Source organism: Leptopilina boulardi, unplaced genomic scaffold (genome assembly GCF_019393585.1).
Source record: "Leptopilina boulardi isolate dan_hultmark-lab unplaced genomic scaffold, ZJU_Lbou_2.1 LbouV2_177, whole genome shotgun sequence".
Lineage (NCBI taxonomy): Eukaryota > Metazoa > Arthropoda > Insecta > Hymenoptera > Figitidae > Leptopilina > Leptopilina boulardi.
Genome location: NW_026137726.1, coordinates 382,376 through 405,130, shown reverse-complemented (window position 1 = coordinate 405,130; position 22,755 = coordinate 382,376). Strand labels below are relative to the sequence as shown.

Genomic DNA, 22,755 nt, shown 5'->3' with positions numbered 1-22,755 from the left:
AGCCTTATAAGTTATATTATTCAACGAGTTTATGAATGAAAGTTGAATACGATTCATTAAATTTTAACAATAATTATTTCTGGATTGACCCAATTATTATTATTATTATAAACTAACTATAAAAAAAGTAAAATAAAATTTTTAAAATCTCTCTCTTTTTTCATTCTGTCAATCATTCCGTTGTCAACAGGTACAATTCCCATTTCACTTAAGCCTATATAACATCGAATCGTTGACAATGCTAATTTTCTATCGCTTAATTAGAATACTACGCTTGCAAGTCTTTGAATATATATAAGGAAGCATTTCACATTTGCAATTGTAATCAATTTCAGATTTTGTCTGTATTTTGTGATATAAATAATTTTAGCTAAAGAGAGATATACAATGCATAAGTATAAATAGATTTGCTTTATTGAAAGCCCTCTTCTATTTTTTATAACATTTATTGTTTTTATGTAAAAAAAAAAAAAAATTTTCAGCGCGAATAAGAATTATTTCAATTTCTTTTTTTTAGGGGGCGATTTTTGAGACGCCTTATTTTAGTCTAAATTTTAAAAAGATAGAATTATAAAAATGAATTCCGAAATTAATAACTTTGAATTTCAATGTTACCGAATTTTATAAAAGAGAATTAATATTTAATTGAATATTCATATTTAAGAATTTTTAATTAAACTGAATTCAAATTTATAGGAATTTTTATATAGCCGAAATTTTATAAAAACAGATTTTCTAGTTGAACGAATTTTCATTTAATATAATTTCTATTTAACAGAATTTTTATTTTGTAAAATTGTCATAAAACAAAATTTTAACTTAACATAATTTTAACCTGACTGAATTCACCTTAAACATAATTTCTATTGGACAAAACTTTTATTTAAACGAATTTGCAATAAAGATATTTTTTATTTAAATGAATTATTTTTTAGCTGAATTTTTTTTTAATAGAATTTTTACTTAGTCGAATTTTTAAATAGTAGAATTTTCATTTCATCGAAACTTTATATGTCCGAAGTTTCATTCGTACGAATTGTCATTTGAGAGAATTATCCAAATCAACGAATTTTCATTTGACCGAAATTCGAAAATGTCCGAACAAATATCCAACAGTAAAGTTTTGGCGGGAATTCTTCAAAATTAACCAATCAAAAATATTCAAGAAAATTGTGATTGATTAATTTTGAAAATTCCCGCCCAAAACTTTTCTCTCGATTATTTGTTCGATCATTTGCAAATTTCGGTCAAATGAAAATTCGGTGTTTTTAAATTTCAATCAAATAACAATTCGTGCAAATAAAAATTCTGGCATTTAAAAATTCGGCTCAATAAAAATTCTGTCAAATGAGAATTGTGTTAAATGGAAATTTTTGTTAAATTGGAATTGTTTTAAATAAAAATTTAGTTAAATAAAAGTTCAGTCAAATAAAAATGAAAATTCTGTCAACTAGAAAATCTGTTTTATAAAAGTTCAACTAAATAAAAGATTATGAATTTTAAAAATTCGTAAATATATGAAAATTCAATTCAATATAAATTCTACTTTATTAAATTGGGTAACCTAAAAATTCGAGCTTATTATTTCAGAAATTCCAACAAATTTAGGTATTTTTAAGGAATTTCGTTCGTCCCATTTATTAATAGTTGAAATAACCAAAAGTTCGAATTGTTAAAAGTTTCGAATTGTCAGAAAATTGAATTAGGTATAAAAAGTTCGAATTATCAAAAGATAGATTAGTCAAAAATTAATTTCTAAAAATTCAAATCATTTGGTGATACGGATTTCTATATATTCGATCTTTTTATAATTTGAATTTTTTAAAAATTCAGTAAATTATTGAGATTGAAATTTTTAATAATTTTGTCTTTTTGATAATTCGAACTTTTGAAAATTCGAACTTTTAATAATTTAAATTTCTAAAAATTCGATTTTCAGATTATTCGAATTTTTCAAACAATTCAATAAAATGTTTATTCAATTTTATGCAATTCGATCTTTTGAGAAATTAGACCAAAATAAAGTGACTCGTATTTTTAATTAATTTGTCGAATTCACTCACCGAAACGACGATCGATAGGTTTATTAAAATTTAAAGTTATACAGAGGTTGATAACAACCCTAAAAATAAATGTTATATGTATTAAAATTTAAATTGGTAAAATTTGTTTGAACCCTACCTGAATCTATATAATATATACTATTTATTTGTATACGAATTCCCGTCTCTTTCATTCTAAAATTTTGTCACGAAAAGATTTGCCATAAAATGGACCAGTAAAATACTGTCTGTCTCGGATTCAATAAGTGCTCGTTTTATTGAAAGTTTATTTTGGGAAGCGAGAGAGTCTTAAAGAAACGTTTCAGAATGTTTCTATATATATAGAGAGAGAGGACATTCTTTATCAACTGTTTCAGCTGGAAAATGAAAAATTGTCCAATTGATATTGAAACTATGGTTTATTGTTCTTCTATAGATGACTAAAAGATTAGTTTGAAATTTTTCCATTCAATCAAAAATTATTTTTTAGGTGACTTGAAAAATCTATTTTAAAAATTTTTTATTTCGAAATTACATTTTTCTTCAATTCTTGTTTGATATTCTTTTTTTTAAATATTCTTAAAATTTATTGAAAATTTTACTGTATGTATTCATTAATTGAAATGAAAATTTTAGACTTTATAAAAAATTTGAATTATTGATTTAAAAATTTTAATATACGATTATCATTGTTCAAAATTTTAATCCAAAAAACGTTTTTTAATTCAGCATTAAAAAATGTTTTAAAATACTGTTTTATTCAAGAAAATCGATTTTAAAAATTATGAATTATTCGTATTTAAATTTAAACCGAAATAAATTCCATATTCCATATTATTACAAAAGTTACTCCAATTTTTAGCATACAATTAGTGGATCTCAGAAGGATATAAATATAATAAAACATTTCATCAAAATTTCAAGAAAATCAATGCTGAAAATTAAGTTATTGAGGTAGAAACCAAATATCCTGTTATTTGGTATCCGAAATTTTTTATTGAAAAATGTAGGTATTAATATAGAACAAAATATTTTCAAAAATTTCGATAACCAATTGGTAAAATTTCATTTTTCAGCTGCAATAATTGACTGTTTGGAATTTACGCACAAAATATGAAAAATATTTCACTTTGACTCGCGCTCAATTAAAATTTCTATTATAATTTTTTAAAACCGCGAATGCGCGATCATTTTTCTTCGGATTTAGTTAAAAAATCTTGTTTCTTTGGAATCGTATACAAAAAAGACTAAAACTGTTAAATATTAATAAACTAAACTTTTATCAGAAACTAAACTAAAAATCAATAGTTCTTAATTCCTTACGGACTTTTTTGCGATGTTATATACTGTTTTTAAGCTTATCACTGGAAAATTTCTATACATAGAAATTGTTACGTAAGAAGGATTATTATATTATATTACTAAATCATTTCAAAGTTTTTGAAATTCGTGCAAAAAGTATTAAAGCTCCGCAAATTGGTCTGCATTTGTATTCAAGTACATATTATTATTATTATTATTATATTTATTTTATTGCTTAATTAATTAAACCCTTAAATTGATCGATCAATCATTACAGCGATATTAATTATTATTATTATTATTATTATCGCTTATTTAATTAATTTAATTAATTAGGTTGTTATCAATATTAATGATATTAAATTTGTTAATAAATTATTAATCTTTAACTTAATAATAACTTTTTAATTATTATTTTGAGTTGTTTAATTTTTCAAACTTATTATAAACTTAATTATTACTTTTATTATTATTTTAAGTTATTAATTTTTCAACTTATTAATTAATTATATTTTTTATTTTATCAAAATTTTCTCGTGCGAAATTACGGGATATTGAAAGAATGAATGTGACAAATTGATATGATAGGTGATTATTGTGAATGTTGTGTGCATCATTGTTATATTATAAGAGTACGATTAAGTTTATATATTGATAAATGGGATTTTAATGATATGTGTGAATGTTAGTGTGTGCTAGCGAACAAGTGATTTCGATGTATTTAAAATGAAAATTTTTCTGAAAGATGATTTTATTCGCTTTCATTCAAATTTATTAACCATCTCTTTCTTTCACTCTTTCTGGTCTCTTAATTAAAATTCAAATTACCCATTTTGATTGACGAAGTAATATATATATGAAAGACTAGGATTCTAAAATGAATTGTATGAAAGAGTAAAAAATTGGACTAGTAATCTTAATGCTTTGAATTCAATAATTCATAATTAATTTCACATTTTGTTTATATCAAAACATGCGCACGTATTTTCAAATTGTGTATTCGTGTTTACATTAGTTGAAATTAGTGTTCACTTGCCTCAAGGGGGATGCTGTTAAATCCTATTACTTCGTCGATCACGCAGCTACAACCAAGTGGAAAGTACATTAAATGCTACCTCAAAAGCGTCTTAATTTGCAAAGCACCATCTAAATTTTAATTTCTAGCGTACTTATTATAAATATTGTTATATACGAGTATACGCAATGAGCTTTTGTTAATTATATCATTACACTAGAATATTATAGAAGTTTCGCCTCATTTTGGTTACAAATTGTCATATATTGATGATGATGATCGTTGTTCAACATTAGGTTACTTCAAAAAAAATTTTTACTCTTATCCAAAAAAAATCTGGTGTTCGGATTAAAATTGACTAGTATTTTGCATTTGACGTTGATATCGTTAGACGGCATCTGGTTTTTATATATATATGTTCACATTTTTAACATATATTGTATATATATAATTTACGCTCGCTCTTGATATATTGACTCTTTTTGAATATATGACTCTTTGCACAACACTTTTTTTTCTTTTTGGTTTATAATATATTCGAGTTTAAAGAAACTTGAACATTAAATAGAATTGTGACGTGCCACGAGAAAAGATGTTGCAAACATTTCAAATAAGTCAACTTATCGTCGTCTGATTATCTATAGATACGAATTTTTTTCCTCGTGAATCTTCGGATAGCTTCGCTTGTAGGGAGTGAGAAAGAAGTACGGGGAGGAAAAACGAAAGGCAAAACCGAAGATTCACGAAGAAAACAAAGTTCAAGGTCACTAAAAGTCAATGTCTTACGTAGGAAGCCAGTAAGAAGTGAAGAATTAAGAATTTTAAATTCTTCTGAATTCCGTTTCCATTTTAAAATTTTATGCAAAAAAAAATTAACAGTTTGAAGATTTGAAAAACTGCGAATTAATGCTAAAACGTGATTGCAAAACTAGAAACAGAAAAGTAAATGACAGTCTGTAGGAGGTTCATTACGTCCAGTCGCCGCCAGATGGCAGAAGTGTACAGGAAGCGCGCAACTATCATTATATTACTTTCTTTTTTCCAATTTGCTATCCCGTTTTTGCATAAAAAACACACCTTCGGATTTTAGAAATTTCTAATATAAAGATCCTTGGCCGGTTTTAAAAAAAGTCATAATTTATTATTTTCTATGAAAGGGAAGAATTTTCAATCCCTTCTAATTTTTTCGCTTCATACTGGAAGAAGTAGTTTCAATCTTATTTTTTGTTGCCTTTTGTCGTGAAGCATCACAAAGACAATAATTGGAAACAATTGAAAAATAAATGGAAATACAAATTACTTAACCCATCCACCAAATCTCGAATATACTTTACAAAAGGAATCGTGTCCTCACTTAATCATGATACTCACTGCCGTGGGACCTTGTGTAAGGGCAGCAGCTTCCTTAGAGGCGTCTTCGACCTCCTTGAGTTTTTCTTCAGCCTTCCTCTCCTTGAGTGCCTTGAGCAGCTTCCATTTGGAACCAGGTGGACCAGGACTGATTTGCCCCTCCTTCAGTGTTGTATCCGAACTGCCGCATGACGATGAGTCAATTTTGATTTTGGGAAGACTCAGCGTGGCCGTGGTACCAGTTTCAGCGCTACCGGCACCATCTCGATCGCCTTCAAGGACAGTGCTTTCAGAATCCCAACCACCAGGGATACTGACTGAAACTTCGCTAGGTGGTACACTTACGCTACCTTCACGCGACAGCGAATCGGAGCCCTGCAGATGCTTCTCACTGTGTCGTAGTGTTGAACCACTGGAACTTCTACGTGACTGATGTTCATCAAGATCCTTGTGCAGCTCATCCTCTTCCTCATCCATTGAATGAACTGGACTATCGGGTCCCGATGTTTCACCAGAAGAACCCTCCTCCATTGGTATTGTTTTCTTATCCTTTTTTGCCGCCTCCTCATGTGCCCAGGTATGATAATCGGTGACACGGGCAAAAACCGATTCAATACTTTCGATTGGTTTCTTTTTTGGAAATGGTTTACCATCACGATGACGTTCACCATTTTCAAGTCGTCGATCACGTCCCACAATTGTTCCATTCATTTTAATTGTTTGCGTCTCCTCTTTCATTAAATCACGCTTCTCTTCTGCTTCTTCCTCTATTTCTTTGGGTTTTGCTTTAAGTTTCAATTCACGAAGTACAAATGACATTCGTTCTTTAACTTCCTCGCCTGGTTGGAAGGGTTCATTTTCCTCTGGTACCTCAACGAGAACTTGACCCATATCAATTTCAACTTGTGTCTGCCTCTCGAGTTCTTCGAGTTTTCTCAATTCATAACAATACCATTCGTCCTCGGAATCAATTGAATCTTCGGTACTTTGACGTCGTGACGAGACACGCGATGTACTACGATACGAATGTGTACTTCTATTGTCCTCATCACCTTCGCCACTTCGCGAACCAGCCCAAGGGATTTCCAATGATTGTTGATGTCTGGGTAAAAAACGAGTGCAGCCAATCGTTGGACCGTAACCTCTTGTACTGGACGTTGATGGACTACCTTCTGAAGGTGGAGCCTCCTCGGAAATACTGGTAACTAATTCTGGACCTTTGGTACCACTGGATTTTTCACTTTTTTCTGAAACGTCTTCTTGATATTCGAAACTGGCGTCAATTGACAATTGATTGCCTTCGTCGGATTTTTTATCAATACTGCCATCGTCATTGCTTCCCTGTTCATCGGACACTGTTGACGATTGTCTTTGTCGATATTTTCCTAAAGCGCGAGAAACAGCAAATTCCATACTGGCACCACCCATCAGTGGTGGTAGTTTAGGAGCTTTTTCATTAGGTGCTTCATCCGAGCTACCGGTTGATTTTTTAATATCACCTACAGTTGGAAATATAGTCGAACCTCCTGATCCCGAACCAGTACTTTTGCCAGAAGCTTCTTCCTCGACACCGCATACTTGATCGGAGAGTTCAGTTTCGCTTAATTCGGATTTTCGTTGTTCGTTCTCCTTCTCCTTTAGCCAATTTTCCTCGGCTACTTTTTTTTGTAATTGCTCTTGATGCTGTTGTATTTGTTGTTGTAGCGCCTGCTGTTGTTCCTGCAAACGCTGCTGTTCCTGAAGCAAATATTCCCTTTGCTGTGGTGTCAGTGGCGCTTGCTGATGAATCAATTGTTGTGTTTGTTGATGCATTGGAATTTGTTGTTGACCAAGAATTTGTTGTTGTTGTTGTTGTATTTGCTGCTGATTATGAACTTGTTGAGCGATAATTTGTTGTTGGGGAGATTTTCTCTTCATGCTACTTGACTTGACTTTGGCAAACATTGGTGGCTCTTGATTGGCATCCGACATTACACTATCTTCATCCTCGGATAAACCACTCTGCCTACCGCTGCTCCATTCAGTTTCCGATTGTTCTGGATCGGAGAGTGATTGTGACGATTGATGATTGCGTCGTTTTGCTTTTTGTAATATTCCCGAAACAGTGGAAACTAAATTTTTCTTCTTTTTCCTCGCGCCTCTTCCACGACCTCTGTTTGTCATCATTTCGACTCTTTGCTGTGTTAAGGCATCCTGTTGATCAATGTCCTCACGTCGAACACCACCGGGTAGAGATTGACTACGATGTCTACGTGGTAGATGAAGATCAGGAAGCCAATTGCTCATTGAGCTCATGGCATTTTTAAGTGATGAACCTCGTCGTATTTTTTTGGCATTTTTGTTATTCTCTAATTCATGATCTTTAATGTCCGCGGAAATACTTATGTATCCTGATTGTGAAACAATAACGCTCGATGCGTCATAAAATTCACCTTGTTGTTGGGACGGATCGATTGTTGATTTGGTTTCATTTTCCTGAGTGTAATGATGCTCTCGAGGCCATTGCCGTTGGAAAGCATCGGCATTTTCCGCAGCAGCAAGTCGTTGAGTCATTTGATATTGTTGATATTGTTGTTGATAGGCGTGTGCGTAACTTTGATTTGAATAGGTGTGATGATAGGATTGATAGGCTGGGGGTTGTGGATATCGTCTATCAGTATATGGACTCTGTGAATAGCTTCCCTCTGATGTCATGGATCTGATACTTGAGGAAGTTGAGTCGTGAGGTATGTGGCTTTCTATTGAATTTAGCCAGGAAGACTCGGTTTCAGTTCGTGGAAGATTTGCGCTTGTTGGATAATAGGAAAGTGCGTCAGTGATATTGCCAGTGGGGAACATATTTCTATACATTGCAGCCTTATAACCCTCGTGATGATTGGAAATTGAATCGCCGTACGATAGAGCACGTATTGGTTTCTTTGATGTTAATGTTGTGTCACCATAGTGTGAGGCACTGTAACCATCGTAATTAACAAATTGATCCATTGCGTCCGGATAGTAACCAGTTGATGTGGTTCTTGATCCATATGTACCGGAACCACTGGTATAGACATTGGACATTTGAGTACGATTACTTCCGGCGACGGAATATATTGCTGGTTGCTCTGAACGATAGAGAAAGTCAACTGTACTTTCTGATGGAATATTATCGAAACTAAGTTGGCGATTACGTTTTTTGGGACTTTGACACGTGGTGGAGACACCGGGTGCTGGTGGTGGTACAAAATTGTATTCATCTTGAATTGCTGGTGATTTGACTGATGATAGTGAGGATATATGATTGACAACTGCATTGTATTGACTCGCATTAGTGTTGGCGAAAGCATCTCTACCTTCTGGAGTATCGTACAAAGGTTCCTGAGTGATAACTGAGCTTTTTGCTTCTTGAATAGCAGCTATTGGACTTGCGGTTCTTATTGACTGCGAGGTCTGAGCGAGTTGTGAACGTGGATGGTCTAATGAATAAGATGTCAACATTTTGGTGATCGAACTTTTTGGCGAACTTGGTGATTTATCGAGACTACTCCAGCCACTCATTGACGAGAGACCCGAATCCGATTTAGCTGCTACGATATTATTGTTACACGTTGGTTTTGACAAATGTTTGGGCGATACTCGAGGCGATTTGGGTGAATGTGGAGCACGTGGACTCAGTCGTCCCTGTTCCAGGACCATTTTATCGGACTTTGACAAAAAACCAGGACTTGGAGCACGCTTAATATCAATGTCCTTTTGATCGGAAGTGGAAATAAGAAAATTGTCCGCTGGATCGTGAGGTGCTGGTGGTGGTGGCGAACTTGGCGAAGGACTCGGCGGTGTTCTACTTTCGGGAAAGTCTAAATTTAATCTTGCAGCACTTCCAAAGTATCCGTCTTGTCGTGTTCTGACACTGTGAATACTTTGGGTACTGTGTAAACTGTGTAAACTTCCTGCCGAAGGTGTTGGCGATGCAACTTTATCTGTCGTTGTATTGTAAATTGTAGGCGAAGCACACGTAACGGTAGCAAAACTTTCTACCATTAAGTCGGTCAGTTCTTTGTTTTCGGCATAACCTTTCGCAAAACTACCAACATCAATTGCTAATTGAATAACAGGTTCGGGACTTTTTTCCAGTAATGTTGAAGAATAGGCAAGGCGGGGAGGAGTGTAGTTTGAAGAAATGGAATCCATATTACTTCTCGATAGTCTTGGTGACAATGAACGGGTCGTGAAATCACCATCAGTTGTCAAACCACTGTCTGTACTAACACGAGATATTGATCTGCCGGTTGATCCTGGACTTTTTGAATACATCCAACTGTCCACGTCCGGTTCGGCGTAGATTTTTCTAATTTGCTCCTCTATGCTACTTGCTTCTTCTGCTAATTTAGCCTCAGTCTCTGTGGCATATTGCCGTTTAGGAGAATCCCTTAACATAGATTGGAGTTCAATGATATTTTGTGAGTCCTTTTGAAGTTTTGTCTCCAATCTATCGAGTTCTTTAAGTTTCTCAAGTGCTACTTTATCTAGAGTACTGAGTCTTGACACTTGAGCAAGATCTTGTTCACTTACACATGGCGCATTACCTCGATAAGTCTTATAGTCAGCTGCACTAAAAATTTCACCATCTTCTTCGGCTTCTTCCTCTTCCTCCTCCTCCTCTTCTTCCTCGAGTTCATCTTCCTTCTTAACGGTTATTTGTTGTATTTCCTCTTTTGTCTGCTGTTTAGGCTCTTCGTCCACTTTCTCCTGTACCGATGTTGGTGTCTTCTCAAAAGTCACTGTAGTCTCAGTTTCCTTTTTTCCATTACTGTCCTCAACTTCCTCAGCCTCCTCCCAAATCATTCCCAATTGTGAAGTAGGTCGCGAAACATCACCACAAATAAGATCTTCCCTGTAGGCATTATTTAAACTTCTGTAAAAGGCCTCGTCCGGCATATTTCCCTCCTCCTCTTCCAATGTTTCCAGCGCTTCTAAATTTCTCACATTTCTTTGTATATCATTAACAACAGCCGCAACGGCATTGTCTTGAGCTAAATTTCTCATTCGTGCAAGTTCCTGTTGTGCCAATTTCTCCCTCAATACACTTGTCTCCTCAATACCAATTGCTGCACCAAGACTTTTTTCTATAGCATCCAATTCACTTTCTGATCTCATTGGCTGTTCAACTAATGTTTCTTCAACCGTATTGACTCGTTCATGATTTCCACCGCCACTCGTGTAAAATTCAATCAATTGACTGATGACAGTTTGCTGTTCACAAAGCAATCCCTCCAATTTCTCTAAACGCTGCCACATCTTAATATATTCCTGACTCAATAGGTCAAGTGCCCTCCAGGCATACTTCAACTCAGTCTCAAGTATATTAAGGCGCGTTCCAAGTCTCTCCATGTAATCGCTAATAATGTAATCTATATTCCCATCTGTTGTCATCACATAACTTGCAAGTGCTGGCGAGTGTGATCTTGGACTATCCGTAGTAGGACCACCTAATTTTGTCGAATCCATGTTTGACCTGATACTCAATTCCGTTAACTTAGTTTATTACCTTCTTCTTCTTCTTCTTTTTATTTTTTTTAAGAGTCCACAGTGACTCAGAAAAGTTTTCTTCTGTCTCCTAAACTAATACAATCACTACTCAACTATCTCCTGACGTTTCTTAAGGCGATTCATCGCGAGGGTCTAAAACGTGCTTGGAATCAAAGGGAAATCAAATACGTCCTTGTGGACCGAGGAGGAACATGAATTTCGCTTTGGTATCGAGTGCAGGTACTTTGTGCTTGTCAAAGTTAAAGCAGTTTATGAGTTCGTTGCATTTGAACAGCTCCATATCGAAATCAGCTTCTGACAAGTGGATCTCAAATTTATATTTCTTTATTGTGCTCTTCTTACAACATCTGTCATTCTTCTTCTTCTTCCTCTTCTTTTTCTGCCTTTTTTGCTTCTTCTTTTCTTTCTTCTTTTTGTTTTCTTCTTTCTTTCTTTTTCGTCTTTCTCTTCTTATTTCCTTCACATAATTTCACTTACTATTGCAGCTCCGTATACAAAAAAAAATCATCCAAGTAGTTTTTTAATCAATCACTAATTAAAAAAAACAAATTCTGTTCTTATAAACACTGAACACACTTGTTGAAGTTCCTTCGATTTTTGAAGGATAAAATTCTGTTCCTAGCATATTTTTTTTTTATTTCCGATTTCACGATTGTTCTTAATTTGTCATCGGAAATTAACTTCAACACTCATTTTGAAACAGGGATCTGTAAGCAGGAAAAAATATTTCTATATTAGAAACATCGGGATATTGATTTATCTTTCTGGACAGTTTCCATGTATTTATTTATATTCTACATAAAACCCTCTTTTCTGAGTAAAATGAACTTTGCGTTAGTATGTATATCTATTTTTGTATATATATATACTATTTGAAATGTAATACATGCTTTTATGTTCGGCACTAGTTTTCAACTCCCATTTTTAAAATTGAAAAATGCCAAAGTTTTCAGACACATATTTATTGAAATACTGGTTAGAAAATTTTATCTACTACATCATTTATTTCTCCAATTTTCCTCTACTGACAAATAAAGCTTCATTCAATTTTTGAAATTGAAAAGAGCTTTCTTTTGAAGAAAAAAAGGAGAAATAATTGAATTTATTAAAAATAGATCGTTTTTCAATTTGATGTTAGAAAATAGATTAAAATTCCATTTGTATTTGAAAATAGATCTTTTATTTCAATTTAATTAGAAAAAAGAATAGATCTAATTTCCATTTAGTTATATATATATATATATAGAAAAAAAACTAAATAAAATTAGAAATAAAAAGAATTAATGAAAAAATAAATTTTAGATTAAAAAAAATCGTTGTACAGAAAGAATAAAATGCAGTGAATAGACTTTATATAGGTATACAAAAAGATTGGAAACTTGACGATAATTAAAGAGAACAGAACAAGGTATGTTTGTGAATATTGATTAATCAAACAACAGGCTTTTGAGAAGAGGTAATGGTAATTATATTAACGAAGGTATAACGTAAATAAATAAAACAAATTTAACTTGTGCTTATTTTCATGGAAAATTTTCCTTCTTACAAAAAAGCAATAATATTAATTTTTAGTTACTGTATGATACATACAATCATCAATAAATTATTATTACTGTAAGTAAAAAAATAATTATTATATAGTATATATACCTATTATATTATATTATTACCTATATATTATTATTATATTAATTATTATTATTATTTTTATAAGTAATGGTAATATAAATAGTATTAATAATATAATAATAATAATAATAAAATTTTTCACTTTTAATAAATTTTTCAAAAATTTAAAAAACTAAAATTTTTTTTAAAATGAAAATTCGGTAAATTGTATTTTTATTTATTATTCAATTCTTTATATTATTTCAAAATATAAACAGGCTTATTAGAGTTTCTAATCCTTCGCATAACTGTCTAAAAATAATATAACATACCTAAGTTTTTTTTTTATTCATTTGATAAATAAACTTTTTTTTATTAAATGTTAAAAGTTTATTATGTTTTCATATATAAATAGCTGATAACATTTATATTAAAAATAAAAATAAATCCTTCATTTTACTGATAAAAATAAAATTTCCTTTATCGATTAAGCCACTGTATTTTAATTAAATTGAATTAAAGCGAATTTCATAAAAAGTAAAGATAACAGTAATAAAATTTTACAGAATAGATCAACAAAATAATAAAAATTATAATAAAAAAAAATAATAATAATAGTAATGATAATAATAAAAATAATAATAATAATTATCGTTTAATTATTATGTGATTTAAAAATCAGTAGTGTAAAAAAATGTAAAAATAAAAGTAAAAATTTGTTCTTTCTTTATTACAAGTAATTAATGTCAGTTTCAGCCAGAGGAAAAGTTGAGAGAATTCATGTAATTTATATTGCAGTAGTAAAAGTAAGTTTTAGTCAGACTTTAAGAATCTCAGTAGTAAAACATAGTTTCAATCAACCAAAATGTGAAAATTATTCTAATTTTCATATCAGTAGAGAATGATAGTTTAAGTCAGACGAAATGTTCTAAATTCTTGACTTTTTTTATTTTGTACTTTTTTTTCTCAGTAGTAAAAATAACATTTGTAATCACGCAAAATAGTTTGAAAATATGTCTTTTTAAAAAATCACTAACTAAAATGATTTCTAGTCAAACTTTATTTTTTGAATTTCTTTTCCTTTTGAATTTAGTAGCAAGAGGCAAAAATAATAAATAGCAAAAAAAATTATTGAATTTTAAATCGTGATTTTAAATTAGTAGTAAAAGAGTATTTTCGTCAGACAAGGAAAGTATTAAAAAAATTTCTACTTGCCACGTCAGCAATAAAAGACAATTAAAATTTTTAAAAAATTCCCCGGAAAGTGCCCCCTGGAGGTTCTATCAGAATTCCATCGGAATTCCATCGGATTTCCAAAGAATTTCCGATGGGATTCCGACGAAATTCTAACGGAATTCCGATTAATTTTTTTCAAAATTTTTAGAGTCCTAATTCCGTCGGAATTCCGTCGGAAGTCCCGGCGGAATTCTGATACAACCTCCAGGGGGCACTTTCCGGGGAATCTTTCCAAGAAGTTCGTATTATTTATTTATGTATAAAAAATATTAGTAAATGTTAATTTTAGTCAGATGTTACATTTCACTTTGTTCTAAGTAGTAAACTATTGTTTCAATCAGATGAAAACTAAAAATTATTTTTATTTTTACATTACTAGAAAAAGACAATTTTATATAGTCAGACTAAATTTCAGTAGCTTCTATCTCAGAAGTAAGGGACATTTTTAATAAGACAATTTTTTTTTGTAAATTATAATTGTTAGCAGTAAATATAGTTTTTAGTCAGACAAAACTTAATTTAATGGCAGTATTTGATAAACGATTTTCTAATGATAGAAAATAAAATGTAAAAGTAATTTACTGAATGTAGATATTATTAAAAATGATTTTTAATTAATAATTGTTTTTTAATCGATGGTACTTAAAGTTGTTTTTGGGGACAATATAACGAGGACTAATTTATTCATCGTTGGTCGTTGGGGGAGATTATGAAAGTGCACACTGTCATTCGGTCTAGTGCAAAATGTGCTTAACATGCATGAGGTTTAAATTGCTTGAAACCTGTTTCAGCTTTAATTCTCTCTTCGCGTTCGATTGAGCTCGAACGAAGCCCTCAATGTGCCTGCGTGACGGACTTGCTTCCGCCTTTTCGAATATTTCCTGTAGCTTTAAAATTTCCTAGTATATATATATATATACATATTGGAGTGGTCCAAAAAAAATTTTGATTCTTTTGCTCTGACCCCCAAAAATTTGTTGTAAATTGAAAAAAAATATCCTTTTTTTTTTGAAATCAGATTCAAAAAATTAAAAAAAAAAACCTTCCACTGATTCTAATTTTCATTTAAATTTTCACTTTTACTTACACATTCTTTTCCACTGATTCTTATATTCTCTCATATTTTCATTTTCATTTCATCACTTTCACTGATTAGAAATGAGTAAAAGTGGAAATGAAATTAAAAGTGAAAATTAGAATCAGTGAAAGTGATAATGAAAGTCTGAATAAAACTCTGAGTCAGTAAAAGTGTAAGTGTAAATGAAAATGAAATCACATAATCATATTCCCTGATTTAAAAAAAAATACGCATTTTTTTACTTTGGAGAAAATTGGTGGTGTCATTAAAAAAAAAAAAAGTAAAAAACATCAACAATCTTTTTGTATTGTTTTGAAAACTTTCTCATGTCGCATCCTCGTAACTTTTTCCTCAGGCAATGTCTAAGAAGCTTAACGCAATCATAAATTTTAATTTTCAATTTCGCACGGGATGTCCTGTTTCCCCAAGTTTTCACCAATATACCGACCTATTTTATGCTTCGCCTTTACTTTTCCTTCGGTTTGAAAATTGCTGGTGTTATAAATTGCCAAGAAATCCTTAGGTTTTGATTAAATAATAATTTTTTTTTCTCTCACTCTCACAATTTTCTTATACTTTTTTAATTCGGAGATTACTCATTTTATGAAGAATAAAAAAAAAATTTAAATATAATTTAACTCATATAGTTTTTAGTTTAAAGAATTTAAAAAAAAATTCCATAGGTAAAAATTTACTTTTACTACTAAAATCTAGTTTAAACAAATTTTCTAAATGTTTTGTCTGTTTACAATATTGTCTTTCTCTACTGATATCGAAATAAAAATAATATTTATTATTTGTTTGATTGAAATTATATTTTACTACTGATACAAAAATGAAAAGATATCCCAAAGGTCTCAACGGTCTCAGTTCTTAATAGTCTCAAGCCTTAATAGTTTTAAGCGGCAACAGTCTCAATGGTTTAAAATCTTAATTGACTCAAGAGTCGGTTTCCTCGGTAGTTTTAAATATTAACTGTTTTAAGTCTGAATAGTTTCATGTCTCAATATTCTTAAGTCTCAACTATCTCAACTACCTAAATAGTCTCAAGTCTCACTAGTCTCAACTACCTAAATAGTCTCAACTACCTAAATACTCTCAAGTCTCAGTAGTTTCAAGTCTCAATAGTCTCAAGAATCAAATCTCAAAAGTCTCAATAGTCTCAATTACCTAAATACTCTCAAGTCTCATTAGTCTCAACTACCTAAATAGTCTCAACTATCTCAATAGTCTCAACTACCTAAATACTCTCAAGTCTCAGTAGTTTCAAGTCTCAATAGTCTCAACTACATAAATAGTCTCAACCATCTCAATAGTCTCAACTACCTAAATACTCTTAAGTCTCATTAGTCTCAACTACAAAATAGTCTCAACTATCTCAATAGACTCAACTACCTAAATACTCTCAAGTCTCACTAGTCTGAAGTCTCAAAAGTCTCAACTACCTAAATAGTCTCAAGTCTCAGTAGAATCAAGTCTCAATAGTCTCAAGAATCAAATCTCAAAAGTCTCAAGTCTCAATAGTCTCAACTACCTAAATAGTCTTAAGTCTCAATAATATCAAATCTCAATAATCTCAAGTCTCAATAGTTTCGGTCCTTGGTTACGAAAACCTAAAGATTTAAAACGATATGAACAAGTTTTTCTGTTTATATATAGCTTTTATCTGAGGCATTGGAAAAATCGGCGACTCATTTCAAGCAAGTGAAGGCGAGTGAACACAGCAGATAATTGGTTCTATTATTGATAAGGATTCCTAGGGTTGGAATAAAACTGGTTTAATCGAACCCCTACAGGAAACTTCAATTAAAAAAAAAGATCGGATTTTTCGTGCAACAAGCTAAAATCTTTATCTTACTTTTCAGAGACAAGTTTATATATACGAATGTTCTATATATATATATATATATATATATATATATATATATATATATATATAATACCTAATCATTTTCTAGAAAACAAAAGAAAATAATTCTCCTCAGTAAGTTTTCTACTATAAAATCGATATATACAGGTGTTCATTTTTCTATATATGGTATCACCAACTATAATCACACAGAAGAAGAAACTTTGTAATTTTATTTCTGATTAAATCGAATATATCGTTTTCATTCTCTGGATAGGATTAGTGATGACAATAGTTGTTTAACTTTTGTTTTGTGCTACTAACATTTTTTCAAAATAAATTATTTTCTAATTTTGTTTGTTTTCAATTTTTTTCTAATTTAAATATTAGAAAAATTGTTTTTTTTTAAGTTAAATAATTTAAATAAATTACTATATATATTTTCACAGAAAACTAAAAGGCATTAAAATAAGCTGCAACGCTTATTTTTTTAATCCAATTTTGCTTATTTTAATCCATTTTGGTATTAAAATAAGCAAAATTGAATTAAAATAATAAGCGTTGCAGCTTATTTTAATACCTTACTAGCGACGTATTCCTCGCTCGCTCGGGTGAAGTTTAACCATATGATACGTACTGAATTTATAAAATTTCGTTACGTTTTTACGTTTAATGTAGCGGTTAAGAAATAAGTATAAAAATGTAAAAAATATTTACAACCGATGTTTGTTTTTATATAATAATAACATAATAATAGATATTGTATTATTATATTATATTATAAATATGCTGTTATAATTTTTTGTCTACCTTCGTTTGTTTATTAAAAATATTTACATTAAATAAAAATATGATTTGTGATATTAATTACTTTTTTCAAATAATATGTTACTTGAAAGGCGCTGCTGATTATTTATAGCGCTGCCTTCTGAATTTTGGTATTGAAAATAATTAATTGTATTCCTTGCATGAAAACGAATCGATATAAAGTTTACATTTGAGGTAAATTTAATAAATTAATGAAAGTTAAAAAATAAAAAATTCACATTTTAGCTGAAAATTTTTGTATTTATTTAAATTCAAGTTTAAATATAAAATAATAGTGTTCCTTGCATTGAAACAAATCGATATAATTGTAAATAATTATAAATTATATATTATTTTTCATTAATTTTTAGAAATATCAGCTAAAATGTGAATTTTTGATTTTTTAACTTCCATTAATTCTTTTAATTTAACTCAAATGTATAGGTACTCAAATGTTTATATTATTATATTATTTATGTATGTTTATTTGAATGTTAATGTTTTCTCCACACCCAGAGAAAAAATTTATTAGTTTTGAATAAAAACGTATATTTAAATCATTTTTATTTATTTCAAATAAATATTTTATTTAAATTAAATAAATAAATGTTTGTTTGAAATTGTCGTATATGTTTCTTACAAATAAACAATTTTATTAGTACTTTTTAAAAAGGTACATTTGTGGCAAATAAATAATATATTTAATTCAAATAAAAGTTTATTCGAGTTGAACGCAAGCATGCGCAGAATACTGTATACGATATAACTTTAAAGATGTCGGACGTAGTGAAAACGAGGTGACAGATTAACGCGACCAAGCAGTTGTTTGTACAAGGATTGATTATTATTTGATTAAAACAAATACTAATTTCAGGATAATTAAAGAAATGTTTTTATTCGCGAGTGTTTATTAATTAAATCACACTTTCCTTTTATTTTGAGTGCCTTTCTCCCTGTTGTGTCTTAAATGTGAAGCAGAATTCAAATGAACTTATCATTGACGCAGAGAAATGGAAATTGTTATGTTTCAACAATATCCACGGAACATACAAAAAAATAACCACGAAATGTAAAAATTTAAGATTTTCAATTTAAATCATAATTTTTGTCTCAAATTTAAATATAAAAATTTATTTAAGACAAAGAAAATTTTAGTAGGCTCTGAGACAAATATCCATTTTTATTTAAGTCAAATATATTTTATTTAATTCAAATAAAACATTTCTCTGGGTGCACGAGGAAGCAAAATGTTCATGTATAATGAACATCTGAATTTACAACTTTTTTAAAAGTTATCGTTATTTCAAAATTTTTCAAATATCTTCTATTATATTAAAATGTTTGTTTTGTATTTCGAAATTGTCCACGAAAACTGTGAAATTTGAATAAAAAACGTATTAGGATAAAAAACCAGTATTATGACGATTTTTCTGATAGCACTGAGAAAACGATATGTTTGATTCAAACATAATATGTTTAACCCAAACTTAAAATAGCTTTGTTATACAGTTAAACATATTTATGTTTAAATTAAATATATTCTCTGGTTGATTCAATGTGAAAATATATTTAATTTAAACATAAATTATGGTTGATTTCAATTTATTCATAATAAATTTTTATGTTTAAATCAAACATAAAAATTTTAAACATATTTTCAGTTTAAGCCAAACAGAAAATATGTTTGAATCAAACATAATTATTCAAACAAATAATAATTTTAAGCCAAAGTAGAAAATATTTTCTATATATTAAAATTAAACATAAAAACTGTGTTGGGTTAAACAAAAACTTTTAAACTGATCTTTATATTTGAAACAAATAATTCTTTTTCTCAGTGAGATTTCCATAAAATCTATGAGATATAGCGATATAAAAAGAAACGGTTAAAAAATAGAGAAAAAAGAAACAAAAATTCGAAAATTCCAACAAAATTTTGGAATTATGATTTTAATATAATAGAAGATCATTTTCTATGTTATTATATTTTATATTTAATAAATTTTAATAAATTTAAAAAAATGACAAATTTTTTTTTGTTAAAAAAAATTATTAAATTAATTAAAATGTTGTTGAGTTGAATCATACATATATATATATGTATGATTATGTAATTAGCATGTAATGAGATAATACATTCTACTGTTTGGATAATATTCCAGAGAGTAGAGAAAGTTTCTAGTTGGACGCAACCTAAGTATAAGTTGTTGAATGTTTCGAGAATTATGGAAACTAAATTATGAGATAGAAACATTCTATGAACCATATATATGTATATAGATATACTCTTTCTCAAATTAAGCTGAAGTATAATAACAGTTGAAAATACATACTTTAGTTTCACACGAAACGTGTAACGAGTTTAAGTGTTTTGAAGGGAAAAAAAAAACAATTTTTACACTGAGAATATTAATTATTTTATAAAATATTTTAAAGATATCTAATTTAAGAATAGTTTTCTTTAAAAATAATATTTGTAATATTTGAAAAATTGTTTATATTATAAATAAATTAATTAATAGATTAAAGTATTTATAATTTATAAAATTTTTTGGATATATTATATAGAAAAAAAAAAATAATTGCAGAAAAATTGCGTGGGTTTCAATTTTCTTTATTTTACACTTTAAAAAAAATGTGTCCTGGGGGCCAGTATAAAGTTTATATTTTTAATTTGTGTGAAATCTCCAATGGTTCAAAGTAAGAAGAGCTCTGATATAGTCACTCTGACAGATGAGTGGTTCGTAAAATAAATTGTCTTCATTAATTGGAAGAGCTTTAATAAAAAAAAAGGAAGAATTTTAAATTGAATGAGTCAAGAAACTTTCAAGACTGATATATATATCTTTTTTAATTTTTTCTTTTTTTTCATTTCTTTTATGTTTTTTTTTATCTGACGTACTAACAAAGAACTTATGTAAATAATTATATTTTTATTCTTCATTCTTTCTCGTAAGGCAGATATATATTTATAAAATATTATATTTTCTATAATGTTATTTGATAGAAATTTAAAAACGCCGAATTTTCATTTGACCGAAATTGCAAATGACCGAACAAATAACCCATAGAAAAGTTTTGTCGGGAATTTAAAAATTAAATCACAATTTTCTTGATTATTTCTGATTAGTTAATTTTAAAATTCGCGCCACAACTTTTCAGTAGGATATTTATTCGGCCATTTGCAATTTTCGGTCAAATTAAAATTCGGTTTAAAATAAAATGACATAATTTTACCTCTGTATTCAAATAAAATATTTAAATATTACAATTCAAAGAGCAAAGAGATGAGAAATTTAAATATTCTTTTTATTATATCTGTATATAAATTATTATATTTATTATACAGTATTATATTATTATATTTTTTATATTAAACAATTAAGTCTGTTTGATATTAACGTATAACGAATGGATTAATGTTAGTAAAAAGTGGTCACATATATCAGTTTTCATAAAAGCATAAAATTTAAATGGATATTTATTTTCAAAGGAATGAGAGATGCATGAAAAAGCACTATATGGGTGAGGCGTCGTCGTCTCTTTTTCACCAAAATCTCTATCTCTCTCTCTCTCTCTTAAACTCTTATAAAAGTTCGACGGGATTGGGCCAAATAAGTCTAAACGGACAGTTGGAAAGTTTTTTTTTCCCGTCGGCTTTTTTTTTCTTTGGACGAACTTACAGGACTACGGGAACGGTTATACCTGGAGAAAAAAGTTTTTCTTTTTTTTTTTTGGTTTCTCCTCAGCCAGTGGAAAGTTGTTAGTGGAGCTACACTGAACTGTGTTATATGCGGCTGGCTAAAATGTACTATTGCGCTTTTTAAAAAAGTTTTTTGAAGCAGATAACTATACAGAAGAAATCTCTCAACCGAGTCACACATATACATATACACATACAAAAGAGAAAGAGAGAGAGAGAAAAAAAAGAAAGAGATAAAAAAATCTACATGAGATAATAAAATCTTTTGTGACACTTGCAAGAGACTCAGAAAGATACATATATAAATATATTGCAAAAATATATATAAGAGTTAAGATATTCAAAATAGTGGAAATTGTATTATTTTTATCTAATTGAAACTATTTTTTACTATTAATAATATTAAAATTTTTAATAATTGGACTGATTATAATCGTTTTTTTTTGCAACTGATAGAAAAAAAGAGAAGTTTGTAAATTTACTTACGACTAAAATTGTTTTCTATAACACTCAAAAAATTTCTATATTCAATTAACTTCATACTTAATATTTGCCATGAATTTGTATATCAGTGAAGTAAACTGAATATAGAAATTTTTCGATTAGTGCAGCTGCTGCACCAAAATTTTTTTAGTATACATTGTTGAAAATTTAAAAACATCATCACGATTACCAAAAAAAAAAATTTTCTAAAGTGAAAGTAAGATTGTTAAAAAAAAATCCGAAAGTGAAAGTGAAATTTTGATTAATTTCATACTTTTCAGTTAATTGTGTTAATCTAATTGTATATTACTAAACTAATATAAAAACATACATGATTTTTTAAATATCTTGTCTGACTAAACCAGTCTTACTCTACTGAGGCTTGAAATACAATTCCTCCGTCTGACTGAAAGTAATTTGTACTACTGGCACACTAATAAAAAGTGTTTGTCAAGGGACTCTGTATATTTAATTTTAACAGACGTTAACAATAATGGGTTTCTTTATTTGTATTTTGTAATGTCAAAAACTAAAAAAAAAAATCCATCTTCAACGTATTCTATACAACTAAAAATTTATTTTTCAATTGTAAATGTAATCCAAGTTATTATTATTTTCAAAAAAAAAATAATAATAAAATAACAATTATTAAAATTATTATTATTGTTATTGTTATTATTATTATCTAAATTATTATTAATATAATAATCCAAAATAATAATTTATAGTAAACGAATATAATATTTCACAGAA

The 22,755-nt window shown here is 29.2% G+C and overlaps 1 protein-coding gene across 6 annotated transcripts in view; it reads right to left on the bottom strand.

The window, feature by feature from the left end:
• Nucleotides 1-22,755, bottom strand: part of LOC127277714 (uncharacterized) — a 217,568-nt gene that overhangs the window by 110,111 nt on the left and 84,702 nt on the right. For 5 of the 6 annotated variants that reach the window (XM_051299022.1, XM_051299024.1, XM_051299021.1 and 2 more), the window contains one exon: nt 5,731-11,945. In XM_051299022.1, the coding sequence (XP_051154979.1) occupies nt 5,731-11,196 (5,466 nt within the window). In that variant the 5' untranslated portion in view covers nt 11,197-11,945. The remainder of the gene's footprint in view (nt 1-5,730; nt 11,946-22,755) is intronic. The other variant, XM_051299025.1, reaches the window with a different exon arrangement.